The 21161-nt window shown below is 40.7% G+C and overlaps 1 protein-coding gene across 1 annotated transcript in view; it reads right to left on the reverse strand.

Moving 5' to 3' along the window:
• The window catches only part of LOC114063526 (netrin receptor UNC5C-like), a gene marked incomplete at its 3' end in the record, with an annotated part of 192521 nt that overhangs the window by 24524 nt on the left and 146836 nt on the right, over positions 1-21161 (reverse strand). Inside the window, exon 2 of the mRNA XM_027895843.1 lies at positions 8091-8312. Within this exon, the coding sequence (XP_027751644.1) occupies positions 8091-8312 (222 nt within the window). The remainder of the gene's footprint in view (positions 1-8090; positions 8313-21161) is intronic.

Consider the following 21161-nt stretch of genomic DNA (forward strand, 5'->3'; position numbering starts at 1 on the left):
ATGGAAAAAAGGAAGCATTGCTGTGCAGAGTTGTGGCTAGTCTGAAGCTGTGGTGGGTGGACTGATGTCAGAGGGTGTCTTTTGGGGAATTAATGGGATTACGAGTGTGTAACAAAGGGTTTAATGAAGGAAAAACTTGCAGGAGATAAGATGTAGGCTGGAAGTATTCAGGGGGCTGTCCTCAAATGCTTCAGACGAGTGCACTAGGCATCCATATTCCTCGTCTAATTATTTTAAATAACTTTATTTCCTGTCTCAGATTTGTTTTTCTAGAAGCCCACAGGAAACCTCCAGGACAATTACATGAACAGCTGCAGATAGGAAGTCAATGCTGCAGTAAGAAATGAATAAATATCCTAAAGCTTTTATCTTTTGGTCCCAAGGCACTTTGCAGAGGTAAATAACAGAGACATTGAGTGACTTGCACAGACACACGGTGAATACAAAGAAAATCTGGAATAGGCAAATGACCCTTCCCATGGGCCCATCATTACTCAGTGGAAGAGCATGAGAGGGATTAACTTGCAGGAAGAGTAGCTCTCTCTGCACTTCGTGTTAGCGTCCCTGAGTACCCTGAAGGATGGAGCAAGTGCCAAGGCTGGGAGACCCTGCTTTGGTCAGCTTAGCAGCAGGAGGGCAGAGGGTATGCGATGTCCACAGCTGCTATCTGCAATGGTAGCTGGGACACACCCCCACAGGGAACGGGCATCTGCAGGACAGGCAGGTCTCAACTGTTGTGAACACAAAATCACAGGATCATAGAATCAACTGGGTTGGAAAAGACCCCCAAGATCATCAAGTCAAAAAGAAGGTGTCTAGGTCTAGGAGCTGGAAGCAGCCTTCCACAAAGACTTAGATGGACAAAAACTCCACATACAACAGTTTAATTAAACAAGAAATTAATGATATGTTAATGCACATATTACAGGTGAATACCTGTAGCATCTAAACCCCAAATCCTCAAGTCTTTTGTAGGCCTCTATGCAAAAACATAAGTTCCCTGGGCTTGGGGGGAAGTTTGGTATTGGCTATAAGATTTGCCTCCCGAATCAAGTATCTGGTCCAATGGTCTTATTTTGTATGTATAAGGTTATTTCCCTTCTTTAGGTATGTGCTGACTTTAGCAATTTCTCTACTCACTTCAACAAAAAAATCCACTATTTTAAATGAATATCCTATAAAATGGTCACTGTCTCCCTCTCTGTGTGTCTCTTTCGATGCTTCCAAAATGGCTATTTTTTCTATCCAAATATACTAATTACTCAAGACAAAAGGGCAAACTTTGTCTGCTTGAAAAAATTTTCTGCAGAAGCTTTGTTGTTGGGTGTTCCCTTGATCTGTGTGTGCTGGAAACCGTGTTCCCAGCAGCTGATTTTGAAGATGCAAACTGTGAGAAGAGAGAACTTCTCTTGCAGCAGTGATGGGCACAGGGCTCCTCTTCCCCAGGAGAGCTACCTCTCAGGTCCCAGGGAGTGACAGGCAGAAAGAAGATGGTCCAAGTGGCAGCAAAAAATGGCTGCAACTTAAATGTCAAGTAGGAAAAAGCCATGAGTTTCTTCATATATTTTATGTAAGTAAACAGTCTGTATTTCTCTGTTTCTTTGGGGAAACAGAGTTGTGCGCTTCTTTCTGCACCAGCTGCAGCCTTTCACACCATACACATAAGCATATTTCACTCCCATCATCCTTAAAGAGGGGACAGACTTTCAATTACAAAAGAAAATGGACTGTAGTATCAATTCTAACCCACATCTCAAAACTATTAATAGGAGCATTTGGGAAGACACATATTTAAATTTCCTTGAAATGAGCTGGCTTAGGGCAGAGTACGGAAAGAGCAGAGCTAAAAACTGGCAATATGTTGCTGAGAAATAATTATTTTGTATACGGGTGCTTGATGTTTGTAATGGATTTGATCCAATGATAAATGGAAAATAAAATTACTTGTGACAACAGTGGAATGAAAACAATACTTATTTATGATGTGTGGTTACCCTTACTAACATAACCCCAAGGTATTCTATCCCAGAGAGTCAAAATATTGTAGGCTAAGTGTAAGTGCAGAATTCAGCATCATATGTCATATATTTAGTGAAGTTAAGAGGGACAGTGGCCACATTTGTTCAGAAAAATAGCTTTTTTCCTTATGTTTTGGATTCTTCAAAAATAATGCAGAGAATCAGGAGGCTATAGCAATTCAAGAAGCAAAAAGAGATTAAGGAAGAAAGATGTGCAGAGAAGGAAAGCAGTAATAAGGAAAGGAAGATTTATGGGTCAGAGAAAACAAGTAAAACATATTCCCGCCACACTTCTCTCCCTGACCTGTGCCTACCTGGGGACTGGGGGCACTTGAACTTTGTATTTGGGCTGCCAAATCAAGTTCTTCAACACTGTTATTCAAAGAAGTGCTATACTAGTAAACAAGGGCCTTTCTTATTTACAAAAAATACTAACACAAATGAACACAACTTCTCAAAAAGAGAGGCTGTATGATGATCTTTGCTATACAGTCAGAAGTCCCAGCTAAAACAATGTCTGTGACTTTTGTCATTAGGCCAATGCAACCTTCTGAAATGTGGTGTCACAAACATCAAAATAAATGGCTTTCATGAGATGTACACACAAGAGAGGAAGACAAAGTGACAGAGCATTTTGTGCTGGAAGTGATTTTCCTGCCTCTATACGTGGTGCCAGAAGAGCAGAGACAGTCACTGGGAATGTTTCCCCACTGCTGCCGTGGCTGCAGCATCTTGTAAGAGATGTTTTAAAGGCAAAGGGGCAGATGTCAATCTTTGATCTTTCTGTTGAGAAGGTGATCTATTAAAGACTTAGCTAGCTGGGTACCTACTCCCTCGACAGGCTGCCAAACTCATTGCTTAAGGTAACAAGCTCCTATTTGCCAGATCAATGCTGACCCTACGTCAAAGGCTCGGTCTCCTTTTGTCAAATCTGCAAGTCATCCAAAAATACTTTATAAACAGGGAAAGGTAACAGTGGGAGGTAAGCACTGGAATCACAGTGGTGGCCACGTGAAGAAACTGAAAGAAAGAATTCTGAGATTTTGGTCTGAAAAGAAGTCCATATTTTTCCATTTCAGTGCAGTTTGATAAACCCTCCTAATCAGACGAAAATCTTATTTTGAGACAGATTCTAACTTTATAATTTTTGCTGATTTGTGAGGAAGGCAGAGAGTTGAAGGGGCAGTTGAAGGGAAAGTCCTTGGAGCAACCTATGCTCCTTGCTGAAGGCTGTATGGACCAGGGATGCTCCTGGAGGAAATCAGGTCTTCAAGCATGGGAAAAAGGACTGTTGACTTCACCTTTTCCTTTCGAGAGCCTGCCTCAGCATACTTTTTCCTCTGAGATTGGACGGATGAGCCCACTTCTTTTGCATTAGCTGGAGCTTCAAGCCAGCCTTAGAATCATAGAATCATAGAATTAACTGGGTTGGAATAGACCTCCGAGATCATCAAGTCCAACCCTTGATCCAACCCCACTGTCATTACTAGATCATGGCACTCAGTGCCACATCCAGCCTCATCTTAAAAACCTCCAGGGACGGTGAATCCACCACCTCTCTGGGCAGGCCATTCCAATGCCTGATCACTCTCTCTGTAAAGAACTTCTTTCTAATATCCAACCTAAACCTCCCCTGGCAGAGCTTAAGCCCCGTGCCCTCTTGTCCTATTGTTGGTTGCCTGGGAGGAGACCGACCCCCACCTGGCTACAACCTCCTCTCAGGTAGTTGTAGAGAGTGATGAGGTCACCGCTGAGTCCCCTCTTCTCCAGACTAAACAACCCCAGCTCCCTCAGCTTCTCCTCATAGGACTTGTGCTCAAGTCCCTTCACCAGCCTCATTGCTCTTCTCTTGAGTTCTTATTCACCCTTGCTGGTACTTGTGAACATGAAGGAGGTCGTCAGCAAACTACCCAAGCTCTCCTCTCCCTATGCATCCCAGCAAAAGAAGACAGACAGTGCAGGCAAACAATAATGCCGGCTGAATTGCCCAATATGTCTATTTAATTAGCACTTAGAAGAGTCACAAATGTTTTCTCCTTGTTTGAAGGAGAGAAAAGAACATATCCCCAGCCTTGCAGAGGGCAAGAGGGGGTTTATAGATTGTTTCACCTTAACAGTCATGGATAAAATAATACAATGCATACCCAAATTTAAAAGAGAAAAAAAAGCTCCAGATTTTTTTCTGGTTTTTTTTTTTTTTGGTACTTCACTAGGATGTGGGGTTTGATTTAGCAGCATTTAATCCCTGTGGACAAATGAAAGGGTTGTAAGACACTGATTTTCTATATACTCCCAATTCACCCACCACTGCAGAATTGGTGTGTGTGTCTTGGAAAATATTTCTCCATAAAGAGCATGCATGCAAAAAAATCATAGAATCATAGAACAGTTTGGGTTGGAAGGGATCTCTAAAGTCATCTGGTCCAAACCCCTTTCAATGAGCAGGGACATCTTCAGTGAGATCAGGTTTCTCAGAGCCCCATTTAGCCCTTCCATGAATGTTTCCAGGGATGGGGCATTTACCACCTCTCTGGGAAACCTATTTCAGTGTTTTGCCATCCTCATTATAAAAAAAAAAATCTTTTGCCACAGTAATTTTCAGCAGCACGGTAATTTGGAAAATGTGCAAAAATTGCTCTAACAATTATTGATGCTATTGCACTGCCTGCCCTGAGAAAACATAATTTTCTTGCCCCCTCCCTCCCCAAAGCATCAGATCTGCAGTGCTCCTTTTATTTTTGTTGCTGTTATCTTTTATGACAGTTAGGCATAAAATCAAATGTGTTTCCTCGAAACAACTCTCATCTTTGTTTTTTAAAACCAGTGTTCTTATTCTTTTCCACATTAATGGGAAAATATTCCAGTAAATACATAAAAAAGAACCATGCCCTGCCTTGTATTTCATGTACATAGAAAACAAAAGAGTCAAAGATGTTCACTAGACATTTCTAACACACACATCTGACTTCTTTATGAAATGCTTAGCCTCTTCCATAAAGAAGAAAAATTCCAGTGAGTCTGAGGATTAAAAAACAGAATGTAATGATCTTCTGTGTGAAGTAAAGCCTCTGGTTTCTCAGACTCCATCAGGGTAAAATATTTTGCAAGGCTCTCTTTTCAGGACAATTTAATTAAATGAAGTGGTACTAGAACACCCTGTCACTATTACAGTTCTCATCATTTCCAACCAGAAGGCAACTCCCACAGAGTCCCTGTGTATGTTCTTTACAGCAATGGTCTAACTACTGATTAAAAATATCCCACAGTGCAAAGCGCATATAGCTATTACTCTTATTTTGTACCTTCTCTCTGTTATAAAGAAAAATACACATAGGAAAATTATATAAATATTTATTTTCCCCTCTTAAAAGTTAACCTTCTTAATATATTCAACATTTCTATACAGCAACTCTCTTCAGTGAGAACTTGGCTGCACTCTGATTCCATCTCTTGTGCCACTGCTACTGTTGTGCTGTTTTCTCTGGCCTTATCAATGACAGAAACAAATTTGCCTTGTAAGAAGAGTTAATCATCTCTACATAGATTCCACTCCTGGGCACAGGCTCAAAGTCCATGAACGCATAATCTTTTGCAAATCAAAACCTATTTCTCTTTCATGCATCATTTACAATCCCAAGATGATGTACTACTAGCATCACACCTGTATTTTAGTTCGCTTTCTTCCCGATTAACTGTCCTTTAGAAAAGAAAGCACAAGTGACCTTTACTTTTTTCCTCTCATATTTTATTGTCTGTTTGCCTTGTTTTCCTTTGCTTTGCTTGTCTATATAAAGAACTGAAAGAGAAAGCCTGGCTAAAAAACAGCAGCAGAATACCTCCTCAGCATGTTCCTCTTCTTCATAAAGAGGCAAAACAGACCTTAGGAACAGTAAAATACTAGAAAAAAAGAAAGCACCTAGTTTTCAGTCACTAGGATCACACAACAGACCCAGTAGAAATACTGTGCAACTGAGATCTCTTTGAGCCCCAGGTTATCCATGCAAAGGCTAGACCTTATCTGGTTTGTGGGCAATATCACCTGCCTCTCACAAGCCTGAAGGCAGCAGCAGCAGCAGCAGCAACAGCGGCACCAGAGGCTTGGACTGCCATCCTTACATCACCCCTTGAGCAGCTCAGTCATTACTGCTGTACCCTAAGTTACAACTGCACTAGCTAGTCAAAAATAGCAAAAGAAACCAAAATAGTCTCAAAAGTGATAGAGTCAAAGAGCTTTTGAGTGCAAGCTGTCAAGCCAATACCTCCTTCTTTGGGCACCAGCATGAATTCTCATAGTCACTGTCTCCTGCAATTTTTTTTTTCTCCAGCTTTATCTGCTGTGATTTTATTCTCCTGAGCTTCCATTGCTCTGAAGAAGATAGTATTTTACAGCTACTTTAAATAAATTGTTTACCCATTTCTATAACAATTATGTGCCATGAGCCCCAGATTCTGAGTCTGATTACAGGAAGGTGCGCAAACACTGCAGTTGTGACATGCATTAACCAATATTCTGGCAACAACCAGGCTGACTGACAAATTTGGGTTTTGATGACAGCTTCATTTTAACAAGCTATTAGTGTGACTAGGTTTGCGGCTCTTGTGCTAACAATCTGATGTGTACAGCTTTGACATCTTCTTCCCCTCACCCAACTCCAGTAGATTATCTTAATATTTAATTGGATATGGTTTTCATTTGCATATAATTGCTGCTCTTTGTTATGCAAAACATTTGTTCTCTAATATATTCTGATGCATCTGGAATTTTCAAGACTTGTACAATGCAATTTATGGGACCTCAGAGTTGTCCCACAATGAGATATTTGAGAAAAAATAATAGATTTTTCATCTCTAGTGGAATATTTTCATGTTTCTAATGTTAATAAAAGCTTAAAAATTAACCCAGTCAAACGTTTCCTCCTGTTTGCCCTTTTTCATTCTCTTGGCCTCCCTTTAAGATGTATTAAGTAACACATTTTTTCTGTTTTCCTTGTTTTAGTTTTTCTGTTACAGTCAACTTGTAGAAAAGCCAATTCTTACAAACAAATAAACAGGCCCAAAGTTTAATACAGACTTTTTCTACAGCCTTTCTTCCTACACCCACCTTCTCTTTTTTAAGTGGGAGCATCAAGAAAAGCTTATGCTTTTGATCTCTGTGCAAATAAATGAGCTAAAACAAATAAAACCTGGTTCACAAGAGACTTCCAAAACATCTGGTGGAGTTATTTTTCAAGGTAATTAGACCAAGTGGTGGTGTAATTCCCAAATGAAAGGTACCTTCTTGCTTGGTATCCAGTTATTTCTCATAGCCATCAAAACAGCAGTAAGTCCTGCTTCTCTCCTTGCATGTGTCTCAGACTCTATTGATTACCAGTCTTCCCAAACACTGGTTTATTACTCAAGTTTTTAATTTTTTTTTTTTTCTGATACTATGAGGATCCTGTTTTACTTCCATGAATGTCAATGGGATTTCCGGTGTTAAGTGAGGAATGACGGCAACCTACTGTAGTTCTCCTTCATGCAGGCTCTAAGGAGCAGGCAGGAAAGTGTAATGAATAACGGTCAGGTGCTTGGTCTGGATCAATACACTGCTCTAAAGTGTGCCCAGGTGTGCTTTCTCCTTCTTTCTTGCTGGAAGCTGGTTAAATTTCTCCTTTTTTTGTCGTATTTCCCCAGGAAAACACCATTCTAGCAACAACCCAATTGCTCTTTGACACTTTGGGAAGAACGTGGTCTTTGACAACAACACAGTGCAACCACTGTGAATTTGTGACGCTGGGGAAGTGACTGGGGAATAGAGCTGCCTAAGAAAGTAATTCCATTTTTTCTGCGCATGGTTCTCCTGTTTTTTGGTTTCAAACTTGGTCAGGGTGCTCTACAATCCTGTTTCACTTACTGATCTAGATGCAGAGACCACCTCTGCGCTATGACAGTCACGTTCTGTAGTGCCAGATACAGAATTCACAGATGTATCAGAAGTAAAGAAAAGTAGCTGCCATGTGAAACAGATTACAAAGTGGGCTTGATACTAATGCTTTTTAATTCTCATCCCTTTGTGACATAACACAAACTCACCAGAGGTTTCATCTACTCTCTCGTCCACCACATGGTCCTTCTGATGAACCCACTCGCTGTTGCACTTAAAATAGATCTGTGTGGCTGGACTCGCTTTGCAGTACAGATTCACAGGCTTGTTCTTCACAATGTAAGCCTCCTCGGGTTCGATGAGGAAGTGAGGCAATGGCTCTGGAGGGTCAGATGGAAAAGTTTCCGGAAGTTCATGAAAAAAATCATCATCTGTAGAGAAGGGACAAATAGGACAAATGAAACAACGAAAATTCAGCTGCCAAACACTTGCAAACCCATCCTGAAAATTTCAAAAGGCGCACAGTTTTTGAATAAAATGTTGTCTTAGGAGCACTTCTAGACTGAGGCTTACAATGCACTTCTGCTTTTAGACTAGAAGAAATTGTTCTTTACATCCTGAGCTTTCTTTCCTCTACGTGATGTGACAGGGATGTGCCTTTTCACACATCTGGGACTGGTCCTTTTTTATCAGCAGCAGCAATACTAGCAATAAAGCATTATGTTAGCGCTTGGGAGAGTTGCCTGCAAAACCGTAAAAAGAAATAATAGAAACTTTTGGAGGCTTCAAGGTCAGACTTTTCAGTAGTGACTTATCGCAATGCTTAATCGGGTGCGTGCAATAGCCGTGCCAGCTGAGGCTGGTACAAATAGGAAATAGCACCTTTAGTTTCAGATGAGCAATTTGAAATCTCCTCTAAGGGCAAAAGACTAAGTGCAAGTCCAGTCTGAACTTCTTTGTTCATACTCTGACTCTCCTGAAAAGACTGCTGATGAAGGTGCCAAGCTATGCTTTATTTACTTTGTCTGTAGTACATTTGTCTGCACAGTCCTTGCTACAGAGAGGACTTGTGAGCTGGGACATGAGGCAGGGCAGCTTCGAAATGGTGACATTTGGGCCAACAGGGACAATTGCAATTAGTACAAAGAACATCTGCACCTCCCTGCTGCTGCTGGTAATGAACAAAGTCAATGGAAGTAGTCTGGAAAAGGAGGAAAAGAGTCTATCACATAGGAGGCAACACTGAAAGCACCTAAAATGCATACTTTCCTTTCTCTCTCCCTACCTCTTCAAAAATCCTCCTTTACAACCCCTCTGCCCCTTCCTGCAGTAAGTCCTCCACATCAGAAAGCACCAAATTCAATGGAGAATAACTCTCTTCCCATCCACCTCCCTACCTGCTGTCAGAGCACAAGATATGCGAGCGGCTTACAGAAGCAAAGCCGTGGGGGAGCACCAACTACTGACAGATCCACCACCAGCAAGCTGACAGTCCTGAAGGCCTTATTCAATCTCCCCTTTCTGCCTCCGAAGCAGTTATCATTATACACAGTGACGGACGCTGATCCTGATCAATAGAACACCACAGAACATCAAACTAAAAATACTGCGGAAGGCTGGCTATCTTCTCCCTGCCAGTCTCCAGGAAGATGAAATGTCAGACGGCTACCCCCCCTCTGGAACCTGAGACATGGCTGTGCAGGCCGTGTCCAGAATTACAAGGGGCATGACTCTCCTTCCCGACAGTGCTTTTCAGAAAGACAAAAAAGGAACAAATGAAGGAGAGACGGGAAGAAGGTAATATGGTACACATCCATGCAGCTATATGACGGTACTGTACGTCTTTATCGGTGAGGGGAATGCCCTACACAGCAAGCGATGTTGTAAACCTCCTGAACTATTTATGAAGTGAACATATGATGTTGACCTTTTTTTTTTTTTTTTTTCCCCCTTCATATTCATTTAAAAATACTCCTGTCCTTCTGGGTGTCTCATTTTACAAGGAATATCAGGCCTGACTCACTACTGCATCACTCCCTGAGAGTTAATAGAAGTGAACAGGTTCAAAGATGGAAGAAAGGGTCAATAAATAAAATTGATAATTTTCTAGCAAAGGGAAAATATGTGATACATTATAACAATTCTATTTCCATCTCCAATTAATCATTTACAGATACTCAAATTAAATTTAATTTTTTATTACTTTCCCATCCTTCCTTCTCTTCCTGTAGTTTCTTTTTCACTGTGGCCACACCAGTCTCCTTCTTCTGCAATCACATTTCCTCTCCTCATAAGTTATTTCTTTCTTGCTCCATTTTGCTCCCCATCTTTTTCCAAACAGAAAGATGAGTTACAGTAAGTTAATGGGAGTCCTCATTTGATTTCATGACAATGAACCATGTCTGAACTGAATCAAGAGGTATTTCGGCATTCCTCATCCCTGTCTATGCATATCTCGCCCTCTTCCTCTGTCTCCCTCTCACACTGCTGCATAGACTTCCACAACATAGAAACATTAGAGATGAATCATTTCCCTTGAATTGCCACAGGATGTATCTTTTTCTTCTGGTCATTTAATTGCAAATCAGCGAGCAGACAGATGGAAACTAACAAAGCACACATATGTTTTATAATTAAACAAGTATCGCTTCACTAATTTCTGGTGACTGGAAGAACAAATGTATTTATTTTCACCACTAAATTTCTGCACATTATCAAAGGCAATACTTACACTGCCTGACCAATTAACTGTATCTTATCAAAGATAACTAGAAAGTCTAAAAGGAGTGATCCGCTAGCTGCAAAAAGAAGAAAAAAGGTGTTTTAAAAAATGATTTTTTTTAATCAGCCTGAAAAATGTGCGTGTGGGCTTTGGCTTTTCCTCCTGAAGGAAAATGCTTCTGAAGTTTAAGTATTATTTGTATGTTAAAGTGGATTCACAGTACTGCCCAGTACATGGCAATCTAGGCCTACATTTTGATTGTGGTGATAGCTGCTTCTCTCTACCAGCCTGGAATCCTTCAGTCAGGTACAAGCCTGTTTTCTTATTGTCTTTTCGCTCTGATTCCTCCTTACTCTTCTTAAGCAACAATAAAGCTCAGCTTTATTTTTCCACACTCTTTCTCACTGCTATCAAGAGGCATCTGAACTGCTCTTAAATCTTAGGGATATAGATGGAAACCATTCACAAACTGTCACACAAATAGTGTGCAGAGGCTACCACGTCCCTGGAAACAGGAATTTAAAACCATCACTTTCAGAAAAAATTTAAGATAGTAGCTAAGAAAGACTTTTTTTTGTTTTTTTAAACCGGAGTATGTTTATTCAATCCCTGCCCTCTTACTGTTGCTATAAGGAGTAACAATGGTCTTCTTTTTTTTTTTTATAGAGCAGTTTCTTAAGAGGAGTATATAGAATATGGCCATGACTAGGTTTGGCAGAAAAAAATCCCACTCCAATTGCTAAGCTAGTCCTACCTCCATTAGCACCGAGGGACTCCAGCTTCCTGTTTTTCACTGTGGAAAGGTAACTGGTGGCTTAATCAGCCTGTGAATCACAGGGGGAAGTCACTCGGTGTTCCCTGCCTCCCCCAAAGAGATGGGGTCGGCTGCTGCGAGGCGGCAAAGCACCCCTCTCCTCCCACCCAGGCATACCAGTCGCCACCAGCTGAAGTGGCAGGATGGTGGTTTACAGGCAGAGAGGGTGTGCAGCCCCACTTTCCCTGTACCAGGCTCTGGTACTTGCCTCTCAGGATGAGGATCTTACGAGGAGGAAGAACCTTAAATCCCCTCATGATGGCTTGTACATCACACCAGGCACAGCTTAGGAAAGTCAGCCAATTCAGCTGCTGATTTGGGAGAGGGTTTTGAACTATCAACCTTAACACATCTTGGATCCAAGTCTTGCATTTCATTTTTTGAATTACAGTAATATGTTGCTGTGCTTTCATTGTAATGCTCACAGCAACTGCAATAATTATAATGGCAATGTAACTATACGCCAAAATATTCCTAAAAACCCAATACAGAAAATGCCAACATAAGATATTTGATAATGCTGAGATTTTTTTTTTTGCAGAATGAGCTTCTGGTAACACTGAAGCAATCTAAAAAAACCTGTGTTTTTGTGAGGACACAGTTTCTAACAATGTAAAAAATACTTCCATCAAAATTTCTCCTGACCACCTGCAGTTAAACACAGCTCATTCCTCTCTCCATACAAAAAACAAACTCTGACTTAGCTTCTTCAGGGATGATTTTACTGTAACGGTGTGGCCTGCTGGGCCCGTTTCTATAATTTGGATGGGAGTTGCCTCTCACTGTGTGCTCCACTGCTATATGAGGTGATAAATCTTGCCTGAGACTTTGATCTGCATCTTCCTGATGGTTATTGCTGGTTATTTAAAATGTTCGTCTCCCAATGGTGCAACAAAGCAGCAAAGTTTATAACTCTCTTATTTAATTCTCCTAAGTACTTAGACATTTTTTTTCTTTTGTCTGAAGGAAAAAAGCTAATTAAACCATCTGGGAGTGATCTGGGCGTGTAGATACAAACAAACACTAAAAATTCACATACTTGATTTCCAATCATTATGTCAGTGTCATGTGCAGCAAGTTCCCCTTACAACCTTGATCAAACACAAACACAAGGCACACATTGTTCTCCCCTGTTGTAACAAATCCCCTTCTGTGCTCAGCAACTTTGAGCTGCAACTTTACTTCTGCAGTATGTCACATTCATCTTTATTTTCACATAATAAAGTGCACAGCCCATCTGTTGTTATTGACTGATTTATATTAGCAAGATAAAAGACCTGATTAATGGTACTGCTAAACTGGTTTTACTCATGCAATTCATTCATATTAAGAAAATAAATTTTTTAAAGCCACCTTAATCTATAAACTTCATTTGGAATTTTTATTTTATTTACTGGCTCAAAAACAGATATGCATTTTGATTTGCCTTCTGTAGTATCTGACAACTATACTTTTTTAAAAAACAAAGTCAAATGCAAAATCTATAGGAACAGGTGCAATGCTACTGAAATCAGCATTGATAGGATTTGGCATGGACTGTCACATACAGGAATTTTAGCTTAATTTTACTTCATTTTCCTTTTACGGTGAAAAAAATTTTGCCTGAGTTGGGAATCTTCTGATGTTAGAAAAGGTCTTTATTGTTTTCATGCATTTGATCACAAAACTATACATATTATAGCTCTCCATGCATAACAAGCGAAAAGGAAATTTAATGGTATATTTCCCTTTTTATGGACTACTATCCCTGCTCTAATCTGTGGCAGGAAAATATTGTGCTCCATACACCAATCTATTCATCTCTAGATCACTAGTTTTATTACTATATATCAAGCTTTAATTCTCATCAACCCAGTATATAACCCAGTATATATCTGAACTGCAAGACTTGAACTATTATTGCCTAGATGATAATATATTGGACCATTATCTCTTCGTGCGAGACCTGAAGCAAATTCTTCTCAAATGGAATTTACTTCAGAATGATTCAAGATCAATTTAAAACGAATGGCTGCGAAGTTAATTCCATTTGCATTTGGATGCCCATCACTCGGCAAGATCATTCCCCATGTGTTGCGAGAAAGGCAGCTGGAGTTCACCGTGTGGATGGGATTTCTGTTCAGTTTTTTATGTTATGATTAAAAAGCTTTCTAGAGCAACAAGTACTGTTTACTGTGAAATTAACAGCAGGTGCTAGCTCACTAAGACAGCTTATCAGGATGGAGGCGAGGGTTTGGATTACAGCGTACACATTTTCAGGAAAGGAAAACTGCTTGGCTGGAAGTCCTTTGGTTGCAGAATTTTCTGTTCTCCAAGGAAGGGCACGTGATGCCAGCAAATGGGAAGCAAGGAAACAAAAAATACTGTATGCCATATAGTCAGTCTGCCTCCACCTTAGAGGCCCATAACACTGATGAAGTTATGAATACAACACTAGGCTAAGCTAAAAGAGAATTGTGAGAAAACAGGACTTTTTCTAAGAATTACTCCTGAGTAGTTTCCATACCAAAAGCCCCACTCAGCGCTACCTCAGCCCTGGAGACCGCACAGGGACAGAGAATGGGCACAACAAAGAGTAGCCCGTGCCCTGAAAGAGAAAGCACATTTTACTGCTCTGCCCCAGGGAGGAGGAGAAGGGTGCCTTTCTCAGCACTTACCCTCTGTCAGCCCTACCTCCAGCTGATTTCAATATGGGTATGCAATAATGCAATCATGTGTTACTCTTCATCATCTCAACAGTAGAAGATATCCCCAAATAGCCCAGGAAGACTGCAATTTTACAACAGCAAAATATTCGGCCAGCTTGGGAGGCTGACATCCACTTGTCTGCAGCTGAATTCGCTTCAGGCCTTTATGTGCCTAAAGATGAGGCATGGTTTTGTGGCAGCCCACAAACCAGAGCCTTGCTGAACCATGCTGAACCTTCCTGCGAGCAAGGTCAAGGGAATTTCTGACTCAAATTTACTGAGCACCCATAAAATTAAATGCTCTTTTCATCAGGGAAGGCAGAGTGCAGGCACAGTCTGGGAAAAGTGATAGAGAAATCGATAGGGCATGCAACGTTCATCTTTTTTGGGTAACTTCAGTCCAGAAACTGAATAAATAAGGACCACAAAGAGGAATGAACTTCCCCTGCACCTGAAACAGCTCAGCAAAGACCCTCCTAGCATATCTCAGCTTAACAAGAGGTCTCCAGAGGTCAAACCCAAGCTTTGCATGCACTCAAATAATGAAGAAAATATCCATTGAGTGGCTACGTATGGATCAGAAGGCTGCTGGGCAAAAGTCTCCCCTTCCAACACATGAAAAATCAGACAAAATCAGAACACATTCTTTTCTGTCCTTCTGTGCCCCTACCAAAAAACAACTTTCACAGAGGCACAGGAATCAATACTCAATCCATGGTCAGCCACAGATGCCAACCTGGAGCCCTTCCAAAACCCAGACAATGGGCATCTCAGACATCTGAAATACTGGATTATTGGCTCAACTAAAGAGTCCAGGAAGGAGACTTCTATTATTTAGAGGTAGACCTACTATACAGAACATCCCAAATAAATAAGTAGCCTACCAATATCCCAAATAAATAAGTAGCCTACCTGCCCTTGTTACACCCACTATACCCTGAGTAGCCTTTCTCAGAAAGCCATGAAGAGCTGAAGGGAAGAAGAAAGCTCCATGCTCTTCCTTTCAACAGCAATGCACAGTTTGGTATTAGACTGGGACACTGCTAAGGCTTGGATCTGTAGTTCAAAAGCAGAGATGTTTCACAGTCAAAGAAAGCAGCCAAATGAGCGGCTGCTGGTGCTTCCCTCTGGCAGCACTATGTGGAGCAGAGCCCTCTCCTCTTGCGTGCTTCTCTCCATGCTCCTATTTTATATGAGTGCTGTACGGTCAGATATAAAGCCAACATCAGAAGAAGATGAAAGAATAAATGGTTATCACACAACCACAGCCAGTGTGGACACTGTGCAACCATGTTGCCTACAGCAATCAGGTTGTGCTCCATCGTCCCTGCTGTGATAGTGCCATCTCCTTCTCTGAGCTCCGTGCTTGGAGTACATTTTGCCTGGCTTACCCTGGTAAACTGCACCGCTGTTACTCAACAATTAATTCCAGTGGAGTTGGGTCTGATTTGTGTCAGAGTAAGGAAAAGGAGAATTGGGTCTAGATGAGGAAAACACAGACTGTACCAGCTTTATAAAGCATTTTGCAAGTTCTCTGTCTGGGAAAGGGCATCTTCTTCCAGTTTGTTTAATTCAGAATTATAATTAAAGTTTCTGCTTCTCATGAGGCTAACAGCAATTTTAACATCAATCAGATGAGAGGCAGACTAAAGACAACGCATGTGTCCTCAAGACAACTCCCACAGCTGCATGTAACAGAGAGAGCTGCCTTTGTAGATCCCACTGCTAATCCAAGACAAAAACTGCAGGTATATATGTAGACATGACATTTAAGGTTCTGTATCCAGAACTTTACCATTGTCCTGAGACAAACTCTGTCAGACTACCAGCTGCTGCCTAAACATGCAAGAGATGGTAGAGGTACTCGTTAGCATTGGACTCGATGCAGGAAACTGCCAGAACATGATATGATTTCACGCAAGGCAATGAAAATACCTTCTGTCGCATATGAAGAGCACCAAGCTGTTTTTTGAGCAACAAGGTTTCTGAGAATTGTTGCCAGTATAAGAAATGTAATGCAGCAATCTGCAAGCGCTACTTATTGTGAGGCTTCCTAGCCATGAAAACAGATGAAAAAGAATGGAGGCAATTCATTAGGGTGTGAGGCTGACTTATGGGTGCTGAGTATGAAATGTCAAGTGAAGAGGCAAAGGCCCTATTTCTTTGCTGCCCTGCCCTGCATTCCAAGCATCACATTCCCCTTTGCAAAACTTTCATTACTTCTGCTGGAAACTCTGTTGTTGTGTTTGTACAAAGCTACTGAATAAGGTTGGCTCGGTTACTCTGCCATGGCTCTCAAGAGTACAGCACCTGAAAATAAAATGCTTGACAAACAGCAGATGACATCAGTGACATTTAGTGTTAATTATCCTGTGGAAGATTGCTCTCTCCTTCCACTTCCAGAGTTGAAACAGGCTGCTTAGGGAAGTGGTTGAGTCACCATCCCTGGAGGTATTTAAAAGATGTGTAGATGTGGCGCTTAGTGATGTGGTTTAGAGGTAGATTTGGCAGTGCTGGGTTAATGGTTGGACTCCATGATCCTAGAGGTCCTTTCCAACCTAAACAATTCTATGATTGTACGATTTGGTTAAAACTAATAAAATATCCATGACTAAAATAAAAAAAAAGGTGGGTTGCAGACTGTCTCTCAAACTTTTTCTCCTTACTCTGCCATGTAACAAACACACAGAAAACAACACGCAAGTGTTACTTTGCTGAGTGCACACACTGTATTTCATGTGAGCTACTGGAATTTAATCTAATTGGGAAATTAACACATCTTTTGTTAGATATGGTTGTGCTGGTAGGGTTCAAGCATATTATCACTAGTTATGTTTTCTCTGATACAGATGCAGCATATGAACAGTAAAGAAACTTCAATGTCAGACCATAAGATTTTGTGTCTTCCCCCTAATACATTTTCCCTTTTGGACTCTAGCTTGTGATGGGTCTGCACAATGGCATGGGATCCCTTCCTAACCACCTGCAAAGCGAAGTCTAATTTGAAACATTTCTGCCCCAGCTGCCATTAGTGGTCATAATGGTTGACACAGGGTCAAAAATTACGAAACCTCTGAGGAGCATCATTTCCTCTTCAGTGTTAGGCTTCACTTCCCTTTGACACATTAGTCCTGAAGCAGCTCCAGGCTCTTGACCCCTCCTTTAACCCTGATAACTAATTAAAGATGGACAAGGCTTAGGCTAAAATGCTTTTTGTCAAACCTATTCATTCTCAAGTGCCCTTCAGGCATTCTTTGTCACACAGGACAGAGGCCTGCCGTATTTACATGAACATGAAAGTAGGTGCCTGTTACAATGATACGAAAAATCTCTTTGTACAAGACCTGACTTAACCTTTGTGGTTGGTTAGACAGTGGGATGCATTTTCCAGCACAAAAAATACATTCTCAACACATACTGGAAACGAGTTTCCTGGGTATAGTCCAAAGCATACACTTCAGGAAAAATCCAAGTTTAATTTACTCTGTACAGATTTTTAGAATTAGAAGTTGAGACTCAGGTCCTTTATCTGACTGCTCTGTGAACAGTCCAAACATGGTGTCCCAATTACAATGACCAAATGAAAAAATTCATCCTAACTTTTTTCATGCACTCATGTACTAGAAACAGTGACAGAGCTCAGGCTAGAGTCATGGATGGATTTTAGGGCCAGTGGTAAATCATATTACACAGCACAAGTTGGTTAATATAGATAAATCTGTGGGCAATGTATTGTTGATGGCTATGGCACAATGAAAAGAGTTCCATTCCACTAGCTTGATAGAGGACCTGTAACTGAACATTGCACTACAAATATTTTCTTTGGTTTTTATGTTGTTTCATATTAGTAATTACGCTTGCTTCTTGCATCAGTATGTTAGGGTTGAAACACTAACCCTTTGGTTCTAGCAAGAATAGTTATTTTTAACCTTATTTTTATTAAAAAAGTAAGGATAAAAACCAGTATTTTATTATTAAAACTTTGGTAGAGCTTTGTTCTCAGTTTTCTAATGTTTTCAATGAAAGCATTCTTGTCTCAAAGAGCGATGATCCAACATCTCATGACTGATAAAAATGAGATCTAGTGGGATGTCATGGATCCTGATTTTGTGAACTATCTGAAGCGTACAGTTAATCTAGTTAGTGAGATCACTGCATCCCAGAAAAACACAGGACACTTGACTACGCCTAAAGTAATAGCTCAGTCTCATGGCCACCTGGTTAAGGCGTTGAGCTGAGACCCAGGGGATGGATATTCTTGTGCGACCCCAGGGAAATCTAATCTGTCAGGTTCAGATGCAAAGTGGATGTAGTAGCTTAACAGGTAGCACTCTTCATTCACTACCTTCAAACTGAGCCAACAACTCAATCCTCAGATTTTTTCTTCAAAACTTCTCCAAAATACCTGTCAGCATCAATTACTGAAGAGCCAACAGTTACACAAAGGACCACAAACAAGTCTGTGTTTATGAAATAATTAGGGAACAAAGTCTGTCTATTCTGGAGCTAATGACATGCTTGCCACTGGTCTCCCTTTTTATCCATGGAGCAGCCTAGTCTTAAGTGCTCTGAAAGGTTCTCTCCATGGGCTAGGGAAATCTTGATGATAATGCTGTCCTGAAACTAACATTAGTCCTCATGAATATCTACCTACTCACTACTTTCTTCCATGGATCTTAATGAGATTATTATTTGCCTGGTGCTAGTTACCTAATTTCATCCACAGCAAATTTTTCAAGAACCATAAATTATTTTGTATGAGCCTGATTTATCCCAGCAGAAGTTCAAATTGAATTAGAAATCCATTAGCTAAATTCTAAGCATGAGCTTCTAGGGAAAAGGGGAAAGGGAGGGGGGAGACTTGGGAATCTGAACACCAGATGTGGAAAAGGGGAAAACGTCCTTAACAGAAGTAGAAAAGGAGTAGAAAAGATAAATATCTTCTTATTGAATTAACCACTCAGGTATTTATGGAGCCAGATGGAGAAACACAGATTATTGCCTAGGATCAGAAATATGACTCAGGCATTTATTTATTTATTTTGACTAGCAATTGATTTTGTAAATACCTGAGACTTTGTAAGCAGGTGAAAAACTCTCGTTCACTTGAATATTGTAGTTGCAGTCATGAAAATACCAACAGATTGTGTGTACTATATATACTAATGAAGCTGATAATGAGCTATTCAACCAAATCTTAATACAAAATGATCAAATGCATTCCTTCCTCTGAGGAAAAATGAAAGCAAAAAAAGGGTTATTTACTTTGGAAACACACAGGATTATTTAAACAGCTATCATCCTCCATGCAGAGCCTGTTTATTTGAGAATCATGGGCAATGTATCTCACTGAGCACAAGTTTACTTGCAGGTGAGCACATCTCCTCCTCTGGCCACTCAACCCTCACCATTAGTAAACTCAACAAAGGAAGGATGATGGAAGGAAAATGCCGCTAGATCATTAGTATGAGCACCCACCGTCTCTTTTTCTAAAGCTGGAAACTATAATAGACAGGTCCCACAGAGGAAAACTGCAGTACTGTCCCTCTCACTGAAGTTACAGAAGCAGTCTGCATCCACACAGTTATTTCAAAAGTCCACAAAAGGTCCAAAGTATTTGGTTACAGACTAGAAATTCTCCCCTGCAGTGACTGATTTAATTCATACTCATTTCTCAAGTCTTGCTGATCTCTTACTCACAAACTCTCTAAAAATTAAGAAACAACACAATCATAACATTCCAAGAGAAGCCTGAGACAGCAGGCTCCTGACTTTGCCTTACCTCTGACTCAACCTTTGCCTTAAGCGTCTGTGAACAAACACCCTTTCCAATACCAGGAGGACCCAAGATAGCTCAAACAGAAGTTGTTGTTACCAGAGAGGAAGTGTGCAATGCCAGCTGGAAGCTCTGATGTGTGCCATCAGACTTCCTCTGGGTCCCAGTAGGTAAAACTCCAGTACCAGAAAAGTACATGGTCACCCCTCCCTGCCATCATCCTACCTTCTAGTGCACTTTTTTTTGTGTGTGTACTTTGTACTCTTTTCAAGCTCACTCCCATGGACACTAACAGGAAAAACGAGGGAAGAAAAGGAAATCTGAATAGTCAATAATCACCATTATGACTGGCAACAGTAGCTAAAGTAGAGAAATCCCCAACAACTGCTGAGAACAGATCCAGCACTGAAGTTTTATGGAAAGAGAGTATGAATACTGAGAGACCAACAGCTGAAGTTTAACTCCTGAATCTATCTATCCCACACTGACTTTCTTTTCTCCCTTATCTGTGTTTAGTTTCTTGTCTGCCACATCCATTTTTAATGTAAGTTTCCCATAGGAACTGATACCTCCTGATATGTCAACAGAAAATGCCACTGGACATAGGATTTCAGATCCTGCAAAGCAAGAGCCTTGCTGCCAAGTTACATTGCTATTTCTCTACAGTGTTGTGAATTGGTTTGAACAAAACCAGAAGCACCTTGAAACTAAAACTATAGGTCAAACAATAACAGTACTGTGTTTTAGTAGCTGAAAGTACACAGGCGGAAACAGAGGGAAAAAAGGTGGCTTGGAGTGTCTCTAGCTTGACTGCCTCTAGTTGCAGCGATAAGAAACGCTGAGAGACAGACATCTACTTCTGCCCTGTAGATGCCACAGGAGCTAACACACTGCATGGTACACAGGACAACAGCCTTTAGTCAAACTGTTCCTTAAATGTGCATTGCCTGTATTGGAACACACGGGCATTTATACCTGTCCTTGACTCCCTTGCTTCCAAAAATAGTGGTATTAATCAATAATGGTGCAGATTACTCCAAGGAACTGCATTTGTCTATATCTCAGTGTGGTCCAAAGACTGTAAATCTTTGAGGTCTCAACTCCCTGTACAGGTAAGTTTGCTGTCTATGCTGTAGTCTTGGCTCTAACAAGAAAACAGAGAATCCTTTGGGTTTGATTTTTAAAATATAGATCTGCACTCAAAAGGACAGACCAGCAATGTTAATGAGTGAAGCCAAAAGAAAAAGAATCATTGTAGAAGAATAATGGAAATGCAATGAA

Source organism: Empidonax traillii, unplaced genomic scaffold (assembly GCF_003031625.1).
Source record: "Empidonax traillii isolate 1590-97213 ecotype Southwest subspecies unplaced genomic scaffold, ASM303162v1 scaffold473:size728705, whole genome shotgun sequence".
Classification (NCBI taxonomy): domain Eukaryota; kingdom Metazoa; phylum Chordata; class Aves; order Passeriformes; family Tyrannidae; genus Empidonax; species Empidonax traillii.